The sequence below is a fragment of the Syzygium oleosum genome, unplaced genomic scaffold (genome assembly GCF_021117445.2).
Source record: "Syzygium oleosum isolate NSW1041296 unplaced genomic scaffold, Sole_v2.1 Sole_v2.13, whole genome shotgun sequence".
NCBI classification, from domain to species: Eukaryota; Viridiplantae; Streptophyta; class Magnoliopsida; order Myrtales; family Myrtaceae; genus Syzygium; species Syzygium oleosum.
Genome location: NW_026607497.1, coordinates 8,885,468 through 8,898,619, shown reverse-complemented (window position 1 = coordinate 8,898,619; position 13,152 = coordinate 8,885,468). Strand labels below are relative to the sequence as shown.

The 13,152-nt window shown below is 43.3% G+C and overlaps 1 protein-coding gene and 1 pseudogene across 1 annotated transcript; one reads left to right on the top strand and one right to left on the bottom strand.

Annotated features, from left to right (window-relative positions):
* Positions 1-433: 433 nt before the first annotated feature.
* LOC130139789 (cytochrome P450 CYP72A616-like) lies at positions 434-1,141 on the top strand (annotated as a pseudogene).
* An 8,423-nt stretch (positions 1,142-9,564) lies between these two features.
* On the bottom strand, positions 9,565-12,058 carry LOC130139788 (vesicle-associated membrane protein 721-like). The gene is made up of 4 exons (XM_056317490.1): positions 12,020-12,058; positions 11,536-11,628; positions 11,379-11,441; positions 9,565-9,708 (listed from the first exon to the last, which is right to left on the bottom strand). The coding sequence occupies exons 1-4, from the start codon at positions 12,056-12,058 to the stop codon at positions 9,565-9,567; spliced, it is 339 nt and encodes a 112-aa protein (XP_056173465.1).
* Positions 12,059-13,152: the final 1,094 nt, after the last annotated feature.

Here is a 13,152-nt window from a genome sequence, read left to right as displayed (position 1 = left end):
CAATGGTATAACATTATTGATTTGACAAACTCTATTTCCCGGCAAAAAACAATGTACAATTTCAACTCTAGACGCTGTAATTTTTAGCTAAAAACCTGCTAAAGGAAACATATTTCTAGTGTCTTTTCAGAAATTTAATTGAGATATATTCATGGAGAGCAAGTCGAACAAAACCTGCTATAAGGCAGATTTTACGACACTGAGTGTTGCTTTTAGGGGCAAAGTCACATGACACACTAAGACAACTTTGGAGTCAGCGACCGTCGGAAGACTACTAAAACTGCTTATTTTCTTATGCAAATCGATCAGTTAGAAGTGTTTCAAGTTGGGTACCTAAAATTTATCTGCCAGTTTAAGCACCGGACGTTCACAAATAGGTTGTATATGGAATCCGGTAGCCATTTGACGCCTTAATAAATGATGTCTATAGAAAATGGTTATCGTAAAGAAGCTTTGCTTTACATGGTCAGGGCCAACGCCTGCACTGAACATTATGGACTCAGACATGTTGAAGGAAATTCTTTCACGGATAAATGAGTTTGAAGAGCCGTATCCTGAGGCCATTGCAGATCTCTAACTATTGGGGCTCGTCAATATTGAGGATGAGAAATGGGCCAAATACAGAAAGATCAGCAACCCGACTTTTCATTATGAAAAGTTGACAGTTTTACTGCTTGGTGCTAAAAGATTCATGACCAGATGCAACATCTAACGAAACTTAAAATAATTAATAATCCCATCATATTTCAAGGTAACCGAACCCGACATTCGGAGTCCATGGAAACCTAATAACAAAAACTACCTACATTCAATCTATTAGCTTTTTGATTGTTGAAAATTACAGTACATAGTGACTGCAACATGTTCCAGTTGTGAGGAGATGATTAGCAGATGGGAGAAGCAAAGTTTGACTAGCGAAGTGGATGTGTGGCCTCACCTTCAAATTTGACCGGTGATGTATTCTAGAGAGCCGCTTTAGGTGGTAACTACGACCGAGCAAAGAGCATCCCCCCCCCTTCGAAAAAACAAAATGACCTCGCTTACGAAATTGTTCAATTCGTCTTTATGCCCAGGTGGAGGTAAGTCGAGATTAATTTGGTACAATTTATCCGAGATCTTTAACTGCTACAAAAGCATTTAACAAGAAAAAAGAATAATAAACTTCAGTTGCAACCTTCCACATTTCTTATGATTCTGCAAATCATGTGCCGATCTTTAAGCATCTTGCCATGCAAGGAACTTGAAACGTCTCTGAAGACAATTAGTAATGATTTTGCAAATCATGGACGGTGGTTGGATTGCCATTGCAAGATAGTATGTAGGGCTCACTGCAATTTTTCCTTATCAAACCAATGTCTAGTGTGAGATTTTGTGGAACCACTACTAACTTTAAGCTGTTAGACAAATGTGTGGTTTAATATTTAAATATTTTGACTCTCCAATTATTATACAATTAACTATCCTAAAGTTCATAAACTACACGTATTCATTTAAATATTAACATTTATGTATAAAATTAGGAAGTGAATTTCATAATCTAAGAAGGTGAAAACACTTTCCAGAATTACTCATCTTGGATTTTTTAATTTCTTTTCTTTTCTTTTCTTTTCTTTCTTTCTTTTCTTTCTTTATCTTTTTCCTTCTTCCTCCCTCCGCCAGTCGCTAACCACCGAGGCCGGCAACCAGCCACAAGCGCGGGCCAGCGAGGCTGAGCTCACCAACCCCCGCCCGAGACCATCAAGGCCGAGCCCAAACCCGTGACATCCTGAAAATTGGTCAATTTGAGATTTATAAAATACTGAGTTTTATGAATGTACTCGTAGGAAGTTCTCACCCGGAACTGATCATTCCAGGGATACTAACCATTGGGGAAAGGCTGACTGGAGATTTAAATTCGTACGACTAAGAGAAAATTCGATCGCGAATTGACTTTCGACCATAAAATCGTCGAGGTGACATTTTGAGCTACTGTTGGCCGACCCGAGGATAACTAGGGGTCAGTTCGCCATTGTCATAGTAGTGGATCGCGGGTGATTCCGCTGGACCACGAAATGAATTGATGAACGATCCTGAACTTATACCAAACGATCGTGCCCCTCGGATCTAGTGATTGATCCTCGCGATTTAAATGACAACCGAAGTCATCGCGAACCAAATGAACTTGCACGTGACTCGATTTATTATCAGTCACAGGTCGAATATGCGAATTTCCCCAAAAAGCCGCCCGTTAGTTTGAGAAATGCTCGAGTTGCGTTTAATAAAATTTAATTATTTAATTGAGCCCAAATTGGACATCGGAAAAATTAGGAAGTCACAACGGGACGTTAGGACGACGTTGCGGTTAGAACGTGTAATTTTGGATTGTCCCGATTCCTTCAGAAAAATTCAATTTTGGCGAGAAATGAGAGAAAGGACCATTTTGCCCTTGGGAATTTAGGAAGGGCATGTTTTATGAGGGAGGAGTATTTTGGTAATTTTTGCCCTAGTTTTGAAAAATGACAATTTTGCCCTTGAAATTTTATGAAATTCCCAAATTGCCCTTGGATATTTTGGGTAAGATTCGATTTCAGCCGTCGGTTTCAAGATAAGATCGAATCTGGGCCGTTGATTTCGTTTGTGAGAGAGGGGCAAGATTGTAATTTGCCATTTTGGTCCAAGTTTCACTATTTGAGTCAAGACTCTCTCTCTCTCTCTCTTCATTCTCCCTCCTCTCTCTCCGGCCAGCCCCCTCCCCACCGTGAGCTTTCTCTCTCTCCCTCTCTCACCGCCGATCGCCCCTCCCTTCGCCCGTACGCCGGCGCCGCCGCTCACAGCCCGCCGTGCCGCCGTCCCACGCCGCCGTACCGCACCACCATCACCACCCCGTGCCATCCATCTCTCTCTCTCTCTCCTCACCCGTGGCCGTGACCCATGGCAAGGAAGCCGTGCCGCCGCCGTGCGCCGATCGCCGTCCGCCTAGCCAAGCCGCGCCGTCCCCGCCAATCGCCGCCACTTGTCGCTCTAGCCGAGATAGTCTAGGGCTCGGTAAGTCACGATCTAAACCTTAGCTAGGACGTCGAGTATCGAAGGAGAATCTTTGGGGTGAAATCGGGTTTATTTGGGTGTGGAATTGTGCGATTTTAAGTGCGGAAATGTTTGGCGGGCCTTAGGATTGAATTTTGGGAATTTTGGTGGAAAAATTAGAGACTGAAGGGGGCTGTGTTTGGCTGATTCAAATGCTGTGGTGCTCGGTTTGGTACGCAAATTGGATATTTAGATCCGGCTCTGAATTTCGTGAAAATGTCGTGAAGAGCCGGAATTGATTTGGCGTAGTTTGGATCTAGAAAAATGCCAATTTGTATGTTGACGGTGTGTTTGTACTGTAACGCGGGCCCTGAAGTGTTGGGATAATTGGTCGCAGTGAACCTAAGGCGTGTACTGTAATGCGGGTCACTGGCGAGTGGTATGGAAAGGAATGTGATGGGGCAAGTGGAAATGCGTGAAACGTGATTTAAGCATGCATGTGATTGCATATGATGTGATTGGGACTAATGTGCAGGTAGCCCTCATGATAGGCCGGGTAAGAATGATTAATGTGCCTGCGATTTGATGATTGAATGTATGTGATTGTGTTTTGTATGAATGTCTGGAGGTACGTGATAGCCTAGGTGGGGTTTAGGGGTGTACTTACTGAGATATATTCTCACGGTTATTTCAACCAAATATTTCAGAACTCCGACCTGAACCATGAATCCTCCGCCACTGCCACCGGAATGTTTTGGAGTACCAGTGCACACCGAGTATGAGGTTGCAGAGTTTCCTATGGGCGATAACATGACCTGGATTAAGCACACTACTACGGTCTTTGTAGAAGAAGGACTACCTTTATGGGAGACCCATGTATACACGGCCTGGTTCTTCCTGGATGGGGTCGATGAGTTCGGGCCCGTTAGGGGTTTTGATGTTCCTTTTGATTTGGTTGGAGATTGGGACCCGTCTGCCATACCCCCTATAGACGGAGAATTGACTAGTGTGGAAACTAGTTTAGTGCAATCTGGATTGCATCCAGCTCCAGCAGCTCAAGGATCTTCAGGGGCTGAGCACGAACCCGAGCCCGAAGGATCGCAAGCAGAATTCGACCCGATGGACATAGATTTAGAACCAATTCTCGAAGAGGAACTAGAGGAGGTAGAGCCCGAGGCAGAACCCGAGAGTGAGCATGATGAGTCTGAGGAGCCTGAGGAAGAACCGGAGTATATACTCCCGTTCGAGCTGTTTATGGATCCCAATTTCGTACCTGAGGACGACTTCTTCGGGGGACCGGCTGAGGAGGATCAGTATGAAGTTCCAGCCGAATCGGAGGACATTAATCATCCGATTGAGATTGAGGCAGAGCCGGAGTCCTCGGAGGAGCAGACCGTTCAAGGGAGTTCAGATTCGGTCGACGAGGAGTCGGACTCAGAGTGGACACCGAGTAAGGGGCGTAGGGCTAGTACCGGGGTTGAGAATAGGTTTTTGGAAGAGTACCTTTTTTGAGGTTAGAATACCAGGTCATCGAACCCTTTTTGCTGTCGATGGTTTGTAATACGGTGTGCAATTGTATATGATGGTTGTAACTTGTAAATATTTTATAAGTTTGATAATGGAAATGAAAATGTGTATTCTCCCTGATTACTCTAGTTTAATTGTCCGGGTATTTTAAGGTTTCCGCTGTTTAATTTAAATCTCTATTATTTATAAGTGAGGTCGGCGATACCCTGGGATGTAACATCCTGAATTTCGACCTATTTCCGGAATCAATGAAATAGATGTTATTTCTCATTTCATTTTAGTAAGTCTCACCCGGAACTGATCATTCTCGGGATACTAACCTTTAGGGAATGGCTACCTAGGGAAATGTACGTGGACCTAAGAACTCGATCATGAGTCGACCTTCGGTGACGATCGAGGTCGCCATGACTCGAATAACCATAGGTCGATACGCGTAATCCCTAAACAGCCGCCCGTTAGTGAGAGACCCTAAAATTGAGATTGGGCGATTTTGATCGCGAAATTGGATCCGGACTTGGATGTCGATTTTCGAGGTCGTGCGCGACTATTTTTACGAGGATGACGTCATTTTAGTGTGGCTAATGATGTTTGGGGTAAGTACGGTCGAAAAATGGAATTTCGACCCAGAACTCAGAAATTACAGTTTTGCCCCTGTGGGCACCGAGGCTGGATTCGGAGGCCGTTTGAGGTTATTTTTCGCGGCCAAGGTCATTTTGGGGTGGCCACGCACATTTAGAGTGGTTTTGGCCAAAAATTGGAATTTCGACAAAAATTCGAAAAATAATATTATTTTATTCCCGGAACTTCGCAATTGATTTTCGAGGGCTTAGAAAGTGAATTTCGCGATTCCGACACCACATTATGTTGGCCACGCACATATGGAACGCTTACGTGCGAAAATTGGAATTTCGCCCCGGGACCGGAAAATTACCATTTTGCCCCTGGGCTAATTTTTGGATCAGAATTTTTTTTGGATAAATTGGGATAATTATGGATAAATATCAGCTGCATCCTTGGGGACCATTGACCCTTTTGCCCCTCTCTTTTTAGATAAGAATGAATAGGAACCATTTAATTAGGGGCATTTTAGTCCTTTTTACCTAAGCTTGACACATGGCACCCCTAATTAAATTATTTGACCAAGTTGGCTGATCTCTCTCTCTCCTCACTCACTCTCACGTGCAGACCAGCCCTCTTCAGAAATTTTCTCCCCATTTTCCCACCTTTTCTCTCTACTTTCTCTCCATTTTCCTTCATTTTCTCTCTCGCCGGAGTTTCGCCGGAGTTTCGCCGGAGCCACGCCGGCCAGCCGTTCCACCTTTCCGCTCTAGCCGAGTTAGTCTAGAGTCCGGTAAGTCGCGATCTAATCCCTATTTAGGACGTCGGGTATTTTCGGACTCGTTCGGGTATAGTTTAGAGGATTTAGAGGGTGATTAAGGTATTGATCATGATTATTGGTGGTTAATCATGGCTATTGGTGGCTGAGTATGACTGTTAGTGGTTGTTGCGGGTTGGATTAGATGTCGGGAAATGAGTTTTGGCTGTTGGAATTCGGTAGAAATCGATTCGGGCTTGAATCCGTGAGGTTCGGGGTGAATCGCGGATTCGCGGTTACTGTACCCACCCGGTTTTCTATTTTTGTAGAAAATTTTGAGGGTCGAATTTGAGGAAGTTTTCTTCATGAAAGTTGTTTCCAACATTTTGACGTATAACATATATTAATTTGGGAATTTTTGGAAATCATTTGATGTCATTCGGAAGTCCATCTTTGGACCGAAATAAAACTGCCCGATTTACTGTTTACCCGACCTTCGGGTCTGTTCGAATTTTTATAAATTTTTCCAGGCGTATTTTCAAAATACTTCCTTCACAAAAGTTGTTGGGTAAATTTGTGGATATAACATATAAAAATTTAAAAGATTTTCAAGGTGATTTGGGTGTTGAAATAAATGTATTTTGAGGACAAAATATTCTGTTGGAGCAAACTGATTTTGGTCTGATTTCAAGGGACAAAAAGGCATGGTTGCAGTTTGAACCGGATTTTGTGTTCTTCATAAGAAATGTTTATCGGGATGTGTTTTGTGACATATCCAAAATTGAGAATTTTTGGAGTTCGTTTACTATTTATTTTGATGGGATTTCGGTCACTGTATAAACTGCCCAATTTTACCCCGATTCTTTGGATGTTCGTTTTTATTAGCGGAATGGTGGGGGTGTCGAGGTTGAATGGTTGCTGCCCTTGTGGCGGGAATTGAGCCTGAATGTGTGTTTGAATGTGGATTGGTGATATGCCGTGTGTGTTTGGCCGTGAGATGTGGTGGTGTGATAGTGCATTCGCGTATTGTATTCGCGTGCCAAGAATGTGTGATTGGGTGGCGTGTTCGTGTGACGAGAATGTGAAATTGTGAAATGCGTGTGAGGTGTGCGTGTTTGGCAGTGTGTAGGTGTGGCCGTGTGACAAATGTGGTTTGAGTGGAATGAAGGTACTGGAATGTAGGATTGGTTTGAAAGGTGAGACCCTGAGGCGTGTACGTTTACGCGGGGTGAGGTCCGTCCTGAGGCATGTACGTTTACGCGGACGATGCCGTCCCCGACGAGGTGACGATGCCCGGCCCGACGGGGTGACGATGCCCGACGTGGTCGAAGACCGTTGGCCTGATGCGTTTACGCGGCGCGGTAGAAGGAAAGTGTGTGTAGGATTCCGTCCTGAGGCGTGTTCGTTTACGCGGGACGATGCCGTCCCTGACGAGGTGACGATGCCCGGCCCGACGGGGTGTCGATGCCTGACGAGGTCAGAAGACCGTTGGCCTGATGCGTTTTACGCGGGCGCGGTAGTGGTGGAAAGGTTGAGAATGAGCGGGAATTGGCTTGAGGTGCGAGGTTTGAGAAAGTGACGCGTGGCGTGAGTTGGTGTGCGAGTGTGTTTGTATCGCGTAATGCAGTGCGCGATTATGGGGTAAAATCTGCTAGGCATGGTATGAGACGTGCCCAAGTAGGTTTTGCTTTATAATCGAGGCACGCGCGCGGCTGTGATGTACTGCTGTGGTATGATTGGCGTGTGTATTGATATGTGGAAAGTGTGTGATGGCATGTGTGCAAGAATTGTATGTTGGGATTGTGGGCTAACGTGCATGGTGCGTATGCGAGAGAGTCCGGTATGTGTGAATGTTTGATTGCTGGTTGTGTGGTTGTTTGGTTGCGCGTTTGGATGTGTCTGGAATTACGTGATAGCCTAGGTGGGGCTTAGGTTGTGACTTATTGATATATGATCTCATGGTTGTTTCAACCAAACCATTTCAGAGCCCCCACCTAAATGTCGAGATTGAGGTCGACTCGGAGTCGTCGGGTGAGCAGACAGCTGCGGAGGATTCAGGTGGTAATGCCGAGGACAGTGAGTCAGAGTGGACGCCTTCGAGAGGGCGTAGGGGATAGTTCTGGGAGGAGGATGCGCCCCATTTTTGGATAGTGCTGACCTAGAGAGCTGATGTTGATATTTTGGTGGTTTGGAGTTTATAGTTTGGTGTGCTTATAAATTATTTTGTGGTTTGTATTGGCGGATGATGTAAATATTTGGAAGTGTAATATATGCTTGGTGGTTTGACGATTTGTTCCTTCCTGGTGTTCTCCAATTTTAATGTCCGGGATTTTTTTATTGCTTCCGCCGCGAGTTAACTCTGATGGATCGTTAGGTCAGCGACGTTATTCCTGGGACGTCGCACTCTGTTCGACCGGAGGCGGGATGTCGCGAGCTCGATGGGGTTCGAGGCGTGACATGGGATATCGCATTGAATCGGCCAGGAAGAGGATGTCGTGCGCTCGATAGGGTTCGAGGCATGACAAAACCCCTCATGCCCATACTTGTTGCTCCAACACCTGAACTTGGGTCCACAAAAGCCGTGCTCAGTCCCCGATGCTCTCGCTCTAGTCTAGCTCACAAAGACCATGCACGGGTTCTTGATTAATGAAATTATTTTTATAATTTTAAAAAAAATCGAATGTTTAATTATTTTTATTTTTGAGATATCGAATTTTTTATTATTTTTAATATTTTATTCTCTTTTCATTTTCTTTTCTATTCTTTTTCCTTCTTTCTTTTTCTTCTCTCTTTTCTTTCTTTTCCTTCCTCCTTCTTCCTCCGCCGGCCACGCCGCCTCGGCGACCGGCCAAGACGCAGGTCAGCGAGCTCGAGGCTCGGCCGATCCAAGCGAGCCTCCGGTGAGCCGTGACCTCGCCGGCCTCGGCTCGAGCTCGAGGTAAATTTGGCGAGGCGAGCTCGCCCAAGGCCTTGCAAGATCCCGGTGAGCTCGAGCTCACCCGAGGTCGAGGACGAGGCGGCCGAGGTGGACGGAGTCGGTGTAGAGGGAGGCGAGGTCATCGGAGATGGCTGCGGTGGTGCTAGTAGAGAGGAGGAAGGAACGACAGGTGAGGTGGAGAGACGGATGGGAGGAAGAAGAAGGAAAAAGAAAAAAAAAAGAGGAAAATAATTTTAAATAATTTTAAAACAACAAAATTTTCGATAATTTTCATCATCAAATTTTCCTCACTAAACAACGGAAAATACTTTCCAAGTCTTTTTTAGGTTTTAGCCAAACACCAGAAAATGAACTCATTTTCCTGAAAAATGAGTTTCTAGAAAGTATTTTCTAGAAATGATACATTTTCCGTAAACAAACGCACCCTAAGGTAAAAATGAGTTGATTTAGAGGTTTTTCGATTTTTCAATTTTTTTGAAAAATTTGACCAGTGGTTAACTTCAGTAATTTGATCAAAAAGTAAACTCTTAACACTTCAGAAGATTATTGGCCAAATCAATGTCTTGACTTAAACAAAGTATGATGGAACTTGAAATTTGACTAAAAAAAACTGAAACGACTCTTTTTGAATGAGAAACGGGCCATGTCGCGATCAAAAACTTTAATCTCAATTTTTTACCTTTTTGTATGACGTATTGGCTAAATATCAGGTGTCAACAATATAAAAAAAAAACCTTAAACTTATGGAGGATTTATAGAATATCAGAGTAGCGTCGCTCCATTAACACTTGAAGCCATCACAAATAGTCAAAACTTTGATCAGAATCAGAGTAACAATGGTGCCGAGAACTATCAGCTTTATTTTCAAGTTGCGCAGCCACAACTTCCTTCTCATTTGGTTCCCCTGCTGCCTGACATCTTGAGCCTGCAAGTACAAAACTCACGTCAGTCGGACATCGAGATCCTTAATTCTTTAGGCCAAAAGACAGTAATCTTTGTTTTTGCTCCAAATACATCTATTCTAGGCGCATCTGAGCTTTCGAGCGCTTCACAAAAAAATGCTTTCCCTACGACACATCCTTCCATTGCTTATCAACCTTATAAACTACGATGGAAACGACTAAAGCTACGTAGGTCATGCAGTTCTCCTACTGAATTTGGAGATCCAAATAAAAATTGATCATGAATTTCCGCCCCTCCTTCCATCCATTTGATATGAGAAGATTGGGTAGTGGAAAGTGGACAATTGGAAAGCAGTAGAGAATTATAGCCATTATGATGAGTAGTTTTTTGCTGGTCTGGTAGCTAAATCTCTAACAAGTTCATATAACATTTCTTAGTAAGGTCTACAACCCTCAATTTGTTCTGTGGTTTAAAGAAATAATTTGATGCAAAACCTAGCAACAAAGACTCAAAAGCAGGTCGGCAGAGACAGCAGTGTTGGAGTTGGCGAATACTTCGGGGACTCTTGTTTCTCACACCGGGTACGCCCACGTGAGCTTAGGGAAACTGAAGTGTTGTCCGACGACATGTGACCCATGCGTGCGGAATGCGGGGGTTCGGGGGCAGCGCCCCCGACACGGGTGCCCCGCTGCCCGGTCAGCGGGCGGGGGTTCGGGGGCGCGCCCCCCGACGGGGGTTCCGTTGCCCGGTCAGCGGAAGGCTGCCCCGCTCGCCGGTGAGCGGGCGGGGGCTCGGGGGCAGCGCCCCCGAAACCTCAACGGGTTTGGGCTGGCCCGTATAGTGCGAGATTAAGAGATTTGATATAGGTTTAGGTTTTAGGCCCGTTTGGGGCATATATATATTTTGCTCGTTTTTTCTGATCATTGTAACGAGTTGAGTGGCTATAAACCGAAAAACATAGTGAAATCTCTTTGCAGGACGTAACCCTAATCGAGGGTGAACCTGGGTAAATTCGTGCATCGTCTATTTTCTCTGTTTTCTGCGTGATCGTTCTGTTTCGGTTCTCGATACGTCCCTTCAAGCAGCATGAAATCCGCTGAGTTGCCAGAAACAATATGGCGAAAGGAATGCGAAGAGGAATAGGAACAGATGGCAGTGAACTGGGTATCCCCAATATTGTTCAAGTCGAACAGCTTCCCTCTGAACTATGCAGTGGTCCAAAGACTCTAAACTAGTTCACCAGACAATTGCACTCGATAAATCATCTAGGCTGAAGCGATCAGAAAACGGAACGTTTGCATAAAACCTAAAAGAAGACGCAAGTACGGACTGTCCGTGTTTCGTTACAGCATCTGTTCAATTGAGCGAATGGGGAAGAATTGATGTTCACATATAAGCGGAATTTCTAGGCTACCAATTAAATAACTGTTGGATGACCCGAATAAGTAGGCTGGACTAGTAGGTCAATCAGTTTAGGAGAACGTGACTAAACAAACTATGTAAGAAAGACTACAACCATAGTATACTTGTGTTTTGCAATCTAATTGATTGCCTTTAACCCATCAGTAATGATGCACCAATCACTCAGTTTCTGATAACCAGATCCTGCCTCTTACATCCAATAACTAGTTTGTTTAACAAGATAAGAAAACATTGCTCTTGGATGGAATTCAAATATAGTAGATTGCTGACCGGAGAACGAAGATCCTCCGTCTTGTCAACCAGAAGCTCGAATTCCTCACCACGATCCAGAACCTGCATGACAGAGCGACATAAGTCCAACCTTACCCGCCAAATTCTCATATTTCTAACTTAGCAATCGAGTATGACACAAGGCATGCTGGCTCGCCTTTTCTATATCTTCCATCATAACCCTTTTCGCTTCTGATACCAGAGCTTTTCCCTTTAGCAAGTCTGCAGATCTCTTACGGATGTCAAAGCTCTGCTCGGCATGTTATGTGGCGGAGAACAACAAATAAATTGTATTCATGAAATTTATGAAGAGAAGGCCATGTTTACCCAAATGACCCGTTCAAGCTATGCGCCACTGCGGTCGCAGCTATTCCTCCACCAATGGACTCAACTGCCCCGAGACACTCCTTTTTTTTTTCTTTTGGTTTGGGGGGAAGCCGTAGGGAAGAACAACAGCTAGATTTCAGGTCGGGTGGTTACAATTTTTTCCTTCATTTGTTGGCCTTTCATTTTTCGTTTGTTCTTTCTTTTTTCTTTTTTTATTTTTGTTGCAGAAAACCATTTATTTGATGTGAGTTTTGAAATTCAAGAATATATGTCTTGAAATCGAGATAAACAGCAGACTACAATCAAGAACTAACACTACTAGTAAAGTATGTCGCCACTTCATAGTTCACCATGGAAAGGACTTGTAAATTTGAACAACTATAACTAATCAACTATCGATTTGGAGTGGTAAAGTATTTAAAACCATTAACCAACGGTAAGTACCTCAGCATTTCCTAATCTACTATCGGCCAAACTCGGGAATTAAAAAAAAATGTTAATAATCTACTATGAATTTATAGTGTTATAATATTTTTTTTTCCATAAGTTACAACCATCAATCGTAAAATTTACAACGAGCTTGCAAGTTAATAATTGATTAATGGGTCCACTTGCAGAGTTTATAAATAAAGGGTAATGTATGATTGCATCTAAGGTTCAGAAAATCATTTTTTTATTGGTACCGTACTAAATAAGGAATGGGCCCAATGGTAATATACTATTGGAACTTATGCTTATAAAAACTTTGTTGGTAAGTTACTAACTAATGGACCCACTTGTAAAAATTAAAAGGCATAGGAGATCTATTGTCGGATTTGAGGGGGAAGAATCATATTCGTTTGGTAACTAACTAATAAAATTATGGGGTCGCTTGTCAATATTGAAATAGACTGAACAATAAAGAATCCAATGAAATAAGTAATCATGTAGCATCATGCATGTTGATATAAAAATTAATGGTCTTTGGCAATCTCATTGCATTAACTCAAAAAACCTACCTTTCATATTTCATCACACTGGATCAACAGCTGGGATCAATGTAATCTCCAAGAGAAAAGAGTGATGTTCTGAAGTATATCATTTATATTGGGCTTATTTGAATCTCAAAGAAGACGACAATCAATGGTTGGAAGTTTAGTCTATTGATTGTTTAATTTAGTACGTGAATCGGAATTTCTTGGTAAAATAAGGTTGTGATCTATCGACCAAAAAAAAAAAAGGTTGTGATCTCTTGGACTCATAGAGTGACATTCTTTATGCCCGAGTATTTGTACGTCAATTTGAAATAAGATGTGCTTTTTGGGAAGTGGTCTTCCTTGTGTTCCTGTTGCTTTGTATTCAATCAAGTACAAATACTTGCATGCAGTGTTCTCTCTCTCTGTTAACAATTCGTATTTCGAAGATACGTATCATTTATTTCTCTTGTTAAAGGTGGCAAGTGATATTT